Source organism: Petaurus breviceps, unplaced genomic scaffold (genome assembly GCF_028583685.1).
Source record: "Petaurus breviceps papuanus isolate PSGF00001 unplaced genomic scaffold, PetGlider_PUasm1.0 610, whole genome shotgun sequence".
Lineage (NCBI taxonomy): Eukaryota > Metazoa > Chordata > Mammalia > Diprotodontia > Petauridae > Petaurus > Petaurus breviceps.
Window position 1 is genome coordinate 399,783 of NW_027186402.1, and position 7,448 is coordinate 407,230.

Here is a 7,448-nt window from a genome sequence, read left to right on the forward strand (position 1 = left end):
TCAGGACTGGGAGGGGCCTGAGGACAGGGGATGTCAGAACTGGGAGGGGGCTGAGAACAGGGGAGGTCAGAACTGGGAGGGGCCTGAGAACAGGGGAGGTCAGGACTGGGAGGGGCCTGAGGACAGGGGATGGTGGGGCTGGGAGGGGCCTGAGGACAGGGGATGGTGGGGCTGGCTCCCACTCAGGGCTGCCCTTCACTCCTGCCCCTCTCTCTGGGAAGTTCACTCACCTAACGCCCTCGTTCAGGTGGTACAGCTGGTGATCTGGAAGCCCCTTCCTCTGGAACACGGCAATCACTCCATTGTGGATGCTGTGGGAGGGAGGACAAGGAGAGGTCACTCACTGGGAGTGTCCCTGCTGGGCATGGCAGCAGCCACTCTGACCCCCAGTATCCTCCTCAACAGACTGGATGGTGGGAAGAAGTCTATGGACCCTGCCCTTTCCTCGCCCCCACCAGCAAGAGGGACAAAGAAGAGGAGGGGAGGGAGGCTTCCTGCCAGCCAGATCCTGGCTCTCCCAGACCCTTGGCCACTGCTGACACCCAATATGAGGGCCCTTCAGTGACTGACGTGGGAATCCTTGGGCCCTGTGCTCGAGCCCTGCAGACACTGGGGCCTTGGCCCATTGGGCAGCTGAGCTCAGAAGGCTCTTGGGATCTCTGGTCTCCTTTTAAGACCCAGCCTCTGCCCCACCCCTACTCTGTATACACTCTGTGGATGTTCACCCAAGTACACAGTGAACTCTGGGCAGGCATTCGTTCATCTGTGACTTGGTACGGTGCCCAGAGCCTGGTGCATAGTAGGCATTCAAGAAAGGCTTAAAAGAATGAGACCCTGGGCCAGCAGGGATGCGGCCACTCTACTGTCCTCTGCCCAGGCTGACCCTGGGGAAGCCTCTGAGCAGCTGTGGGCAAGCCCTCAGAGGAAGGGCACTGACAGCAACAAGGTAGGATTGGGTCCAGAGGAGGGGGACCAGGGTAGGGACTAGGGACACCCCCCACCCCAAACTATACGAAAGAGTCCTCCTGACTTTAGCCTGGACAAGGGAAGGCCAGAGTTGTCAAGGCCATCGACCTGAGAACAAAAGCCAGAGCAGCGGTGAAAGCTTTGCCTTCATTCTGCAGGGCTCAACTCAGTGGCCAGTGGCTGGCCCCCTCTTTCACAAAGCTCTCCCTCACCCTCCTCCCTGCCCTCCACCTGATCCTAGGGCTGGATCTCATCTCCCCTGGTCCAGGGGACCTTTCACTGGAACGAACACTTCAGTGACTCAGAGGCCAGGCCCTTCTCTGCCCTGGGGCAGTCCTGACTGATTTGATCAGGTGTGTGTCTTGGGGGTTTGGGGGGGGGGGCGGGAAAAACCTGAGGGACAGGTTAGTGGCCACAGGGAAAGGGGAGGGATTTCCTCTTCTCAAGCCCGCCGGGCATGGCACCGAGGCCCTGGGAAGTCAGAATCTGGGCCCCACCTTTTGAGGCCCTATATCTGGCAGGGCAGAGGGTGGAGGGGACCTGGGCTTCTTTGCAGATGCTCTCTCCCTCCTGGGAGGGATGAGGAGCTGCCTCCTTTTAGAGACCCTGGAGGGGCCCCTGAGAGCTGCCAGTGCCTGGCTGCCTCACCTCTCCGTTGGCCTTGACTGTATACTGTAAACACTTTCTCCATTGGAACAGGACAGGATAAAACATTGGAGCTGGAAGAGATGTAGGAATAGAAAATGCCAGTTGTGGGACGGGAGGTCCTTCCTTTGAACTGGGAAGGCCACAGCAGGACAGGGGGCTCATGGGACCAGCTGGTCCCAGCCTTCGTTTTACAGGGAAAAAAATGGGGACCCTTGGGTCACTGAAAAGCATCTTGAACTCAGATCTCTTGACCCCCAAGCCAGGGTGGCCTAACCCTGAGACAGGACCAAATTCCTGAGACTGTCTACCACCCTCATCTCCCTGGACACTCCCATACCTCTGCCACCCAGGTTGGTCTCCGAAGTCTCTGGGCCCTCACTTGCCTTCTCCGCTTCACCCAGTGCTCCCAACAACCCCCTTCCCCAGAATCTCCCTCCCAGAAGCCTCCTTTGGCTGTCGCCAGTGAAAGTCCAGTCCTAATAACTCAGTGTGGGTGTAGACCAGGCCCTGTTGGCTGGGACATCCCCTGCTCTAAGGAACCTCCCAGCTCTGAAAAGGAGGGGGAAGGGAATGTTCATTTAGGAAGGACCTGCTAAATGCCAGGGAAGGTGTTAACAATCCTGGGCAGTGAAACAGACACCCAGGAAGTGTCTGAGGTCACATTGGGACTGGGAGATTCCTGACTCCAGACCCAGGGCACTGACCACGTGCTGCCCACCATCCCCAGGACACTGCGGCTGCCCATCACACTGCACCCACCACACCACTGGCCGCCTCTCTGACATTCTGCTCCAAGCTCCCTCCCAGGTCTGACACCACTCCTTCCAAGGTTCCTTAAAGCTCTGGCATTCTCTGTCCCAAGGCCCTGCCCAGCGCTGATGGCCGGTAAACCTCCCAGAAAACCCCACCAGGAGACCTCTGGAGGAAGTGAGGGGAGACGTGGGTACCCTGCTCCTTCTCAGAGGGCCACGTTCGGTAAGCCCAGGGAAATCAGTCCTCAGACACAGGCAAGGCGTCCTCCTGGGCTGGACAGGGCCCCTTGGACTGCAGAAGCCCACGCCTGCCTCACTCAGTGGTTTTGCCCAAGGGCAGAAGGAACCCGTCCAGAGGCAGTTTGGGCACACGATGTGATGTGCGGGCACAGGGTACTTGCTGTCTTTGACTATCTGAAGAACAGTCCTGGGCAAAGCATATTTGGGAAGCCCTGGGGGGGAGACTTTGACTTGTTAATAACCAGGACAACACTCAGCACTCCCACCCCCTCACCCCATCTGGTTCCTCCCTGCCTTTCCAGAGTTCTTCCAGGCCCCTCCCTTTCATGTATTTCTGTAATGTCCAAGCCTTCAGTGCACATCACCAGCCCACTCCCCCCTCTTAGACTTTGCCAGAGGAACTGCCTGGTGTGCCCTCCTTTATCTGCACCTCATAGAATGCTTGCTTTTAAGCACAGACCTCACCAGGTAGTAAGTTTTCTCTCTTGCTTTTACCAACCTTTTCCAACATTGGATTTACTTACCCATTGCAAACCCCCAGAGACTGTCAGCTGTCTGAGAGCAGGGTGACTTTCACCCATGGCCCTGCACAGTCCACAGTCCCTAGCAGGCTCTCAGGAAATGTCAGTTTGCTGAAATGACACACGTGGGAAAGCCCCCCAGGACAGTAGAGTCCCTGACACAAGAGCTCAGGGCTGGGAGGGAGCTTGTGGGCCTGGACAAGAAGCCCCGCCCCCCCGGGGTCTCCTGGCCCCTGCTGCCTCACTAGCTCCCCAGGAGCCCATTTCTCAGAGGGGAGGGGAGGGGGGTCTAGTGGCTAGGAGGCTTTGCCTGGTGCTCTGTTTTCCTAGCCTTCAGTCTGGCTGAAGATGGCCACTGTGCTCCCCATCTCTCTCCTCTGGGCTCCACATGTCCTGTTTCTTCCTGGGTCTCCAGGGCCCTCTTTCTCCTGGGCATCCTTCTCCCTCCAGGAGAGAGCAGCCCAGGCCTCTCAATGAGGCCTGATCAGGTGCCATTGCCACCAAGGGATGCCCTAGAACGGGGACCAGATTGGGAAGCCAGAAAGAAGTGTTCCCAGCCCATCTCTGATGTGTAAGAGCTGAGACGACGTGGGCCTCAGTCTCCTCATCTATACAATGGGACTCCAAGGCCTTGGATGACCTCACAGGGGTTGTCAGCAGGACTGGAGGTCATGAAAGGCCCCTTCCAGCTTAGGTTGGAGCACTCAAATTCCCATGAGATTCTGTGTACACACAAAGCCCTATAATGGGGGGGTGGGGGGTCGCCCTGACCCAGGTTCTAGGAAGAGCCCCCTCCCCAGAGCCCATGAGCCAGACAGGTTCTGGGGCAAAGTAGAAAGAGACCAGGATGAGTCCTGGCTGTTTCCTGCCTCCCTTCATGAGGAGTGGCTTCAGGTGAAGGACTTCCCTTTTCCAGGCATCCTGCTACAGAACCAGGGGCTGGACAAGGTCGAGGGCCCAGATTTCCAGGCCCCTTCTACTTTTCAGAGCCCCAGCAAGCCTGAACCTGCTGGTCAATCCTTAGACAGGTCAGCCTGAACCCCCATTGTCTTGGGTCACTCAGGGTGGGGCCTGTTTACACAAGGTGGGGAAGGGAGACAGATTGGGTGGGGAAGGAGACAGGAATGTAAGATAACGGAGTCTGGGTCACCAGGACCTTGGAAAGTCAGATGGCCCCCCTTCCCAGGGCCCTCAGGCAAACACTGAGGGGCCCTGCCTCAGGAGGTCAGGGACACTCAGCTGTACAGAGGGGAGCAGGATCAGGGCGCCCAGGCCAGGGCCCCATTCATAGCTGTTCTAGCTGCCTCCAGCCCTTAGAGCTGAGCAGACACAGCACATCCCAATATCTGGCCTCAGAATCGGGCAGGACTAGGTTCAAGTCCCATCTCCTCTGGCACTATAGACAATTGCCCTCTTTGAGCCTCAGTTTTCCCAACTGGAAAAGCCTATAACATGGAAAGCACTTTGGCAGTCTAAAGGATGCCTGCTTCTTTAGCATTCTTTTTGCTTTTTGGAGGGCAGTTGGGGTTGTGACTTGCCCAAGGTCACACGGCTAGTTTTTCGTGTTACGTGTCTGAGGCCAGATTTGAACCCAGGTCCTCCTGACTCCAGGGCTGGTTCTCTATTCACTGTGCCACCTAGTTACCCCCTCTAGCATTCTTAAAGTAGCTAAGAAGGGAGAATTACTGTGATCCCCAGAAGGAGCTGAGCTGGGGGACCAGAGAAGGGACGCAGAGACAGGATCCTTTCATCCTTCTTCTGCAAGGCCCAGGGGTCTCCCCATGACATCGACCCACTGGAGATAGCCTCTAGGTTTCCAGGATACTCACTTCCCCTCCCCCGAGGTCCCTGTTCATGAGCCTGGTCATGGGGAGGGAGGATATGCTGTAGGGAAGGACTCAGACATTAGACTGGGGTCATTATAACCAACTCTAACCCTCCTAATTCTGAGGCACTCTGCCCTGGACAGTGGGAAAAAAAAAAAACCAAACAAACTTCTGTGAGACCAGCTTCAGGACCCTGGACAAGTGATGTTTCCCTCCTTGGCTGGCTTCTGTGTGGGTAAAACAGGCCCTATAGCTCTGTCTTCCCCACGGCTTCAGGGAGTCTCAAGACTGATGGGGCCCTGGTGGGATTGCACTTTGGGGGAGAGGCAGGGACTTCACCCCCTGTCCCACTCCCCTCTGACTGGCCCAGTCCTGACCTGGAGTGTGTGGTCACTGGGCTGCCCCAAGCTGTTTGGGCCTGGGGGACAGCATGCGGTAGCAGCAAAGGCCAGGACGGGCCGAGGAGCTGGTGAGAACCCTCCCTGCATGACCTTGGCAGAATCCCCGGCCTCAATGTCCCCATCCATACGATGAAGGGGATGGGTATGTGGCCCTCTGAGCTCCTTCTCAGCTCTGGATGTATGATCTTAAATCACTTCACTTCTCCAAGACTTAGTTTCCTCCTTGGTAAGATTTATTAAGCACCTACCACGCAGTGTAGTGCCAAGGTATGGTGAGTGAGATTAGACTGTGTGGCCTCTCACTTTCCTTCCAGCTTTCACTTGAGGGTGCCATGAGAGAGGAGAAGTCAGGGTGGTGGGACCATTTTCTGCCAGACAGGACCCTCTCTGAACGAGAGCAGGGGCTCTGTCCTCACTGTGTCTGCCCAATGCCCAGGATCCCTCCCTTCTCAGCTGCCTCCCACAGCAGCCGGCCCGGAGCTGTGGCCGATGCTGCAGAGAGGAATGAATGGACCCTTTCATTCCACCTGGAGGAGGGATGGAGGCAGGTCCCAGGGCACCCCACGGCTGTGCAGCGCTGGGGAGAGGTGAAAATGCCAGCTCGGCAGTGGAACTCAAAACCCTTCGCCATCTGGCTCTCCCCCTGCAGAGCTCACACACCCCAGATTCCAGCCCAAGTCACAGATTTAGTGTTTCCCACACGAGGTCTCTGGGCCTGTCCCTGGAAGCCTTTGCTCGAGCTCCAGCTGTCCGGGCCCTCCCACCCCTGAAATGCCCGCTACCTCTTGTGAACGCAGTCTTCTGGACACAGACCTTCCCCCCACCAGCATAAGAAACTCTGAAGAAAAGGCCTATTTATTTCACTTTTCTAGCCTATAAAACACAGGAGCTGCTCCCGACTCATGAAATAGAAAGTCAGAAGACTTCATTCAAATTATGACCTTGGACAACTCCTCTCCCCATTCAGAGCCTCAGTTTCCTCTTCTGTGAAGTGGGAATGCTGATCTCTGAGCTACACGCTCCCCAGGCCTACTAAGAGGAAAGTGGAGAGTAGAGAAGGTGTTTCTATATCACCTTCACTTTCCGATCTCTCTCCTTTCCCCTAGCCCTCAGGGCCTTGGAACAAGGAACGAAAATGAGAAGAGGAAAGCTTTAGGGGCGATGACTTGCTGCCCTGCTGCCAGGATTCCCGATGCAGGGCTTGTCCCATGGCCTCAGCTGACTTGGCCCAGATGAAGTGTGTGAGTGTGTGTGTGTGTGTGTGTGTGTGTGTGTGTACGGGACGGGGCAGGGGAGGTGTGCTCCTTGGTCATTAATACAGAGTGTACTTCGTGGTTTGATAAATCTAGATAAAGGTCACCACAAGTATCTAGACAAAAACATCACTAAAATTTTACAAAAATACCATTAGGAAAGGGGGGGGAGGGAGGCAGGCAGGAAATGTTTGCTTCTAATAAGGGTTTAGACCCAGGAAGGCCCTTAGAGATCACCTAGTCAATCCCCGTTCATCCGTCCGTCCATCCATCTAGCTGCCACTTAAGGAGCCCCTCGTTGGACAGATCCTGATAATTCTGGTGGCTCCCAGCTGAGGGTTAGCAGCAAAGCTGGGACCAGAAACCCGTTCTGCTGCCTAGCACATCTTTAACTGATTAGCTGTATGACCCTTGGTCTTGCTGGGCCTCAGTTTCTTCATCCCTAAAATGGGCTGCCTGAGCTTTGACGTCCCTTGCAGATCTGAATCTCAGAGCCTACAGAAGAACAAGCAGCCGAGGCGGCAGCAGTGTGTGGGGTGGTACGGCCGGAGGGAGGCAGACAAGCCCTTACCTGTTCCAGGTGGCGTTGGAGCAGGCCTGACGCTGCTGGGCCCCTCGCTCATCCAAGGCTGCCTGCTCTCTCTTGCCCAGGTCACTGAGGCTGGGTGAACTCATGAACTTCAACCTGCGGAGAGTCCTCATGGTCAGGGCTGTTGGGGGGAGTCTCCACCCACATGTGCAGCGGCCGGCTACCGAGCCAACGCGGAACGCCGCCGCCTCTGCGGCTCCGGCTCCCGAAGGAAAGATTAAAGAGAGGCAGGGGCAGTCAGAGAATGTGTTT

The 7,448-nt window shown here is 56.4% G+C and overlaps 1 protein-coding gene across 1 annotated transcript in view; it reads right to left on the reverse strand.

Annotated features, from left to right (window-relative positions):
- The window catches only part of ARHGAP8 (Rho GTPase activating protein 8), a 64,367-nt gene extending 56,925 nt beyond the window's left edge, over positions 1 to 7,442 (reverse strand). Inside the window, exons 1-2 of the mRNA XM_069103646.1 lie at positions 7,179 to 7,442; positions 231 to 311 (exon numbers count right to left, since the gene is read on the reverse strand). Of these exons, the coding sequence (XP_068959747.1) occupies positions 231 to 311; positions 7,179 to 7,309 (212 nt within the window). The 5' untranslated portion in view covers positions 7,310 to 7,442. The remainder of the gene's footprint in view (positions 1 to 230; positions 312 to 7,178) is intronic.
- Positions 7,443 to 7,448: the final 6 nt, after the last annotated feature.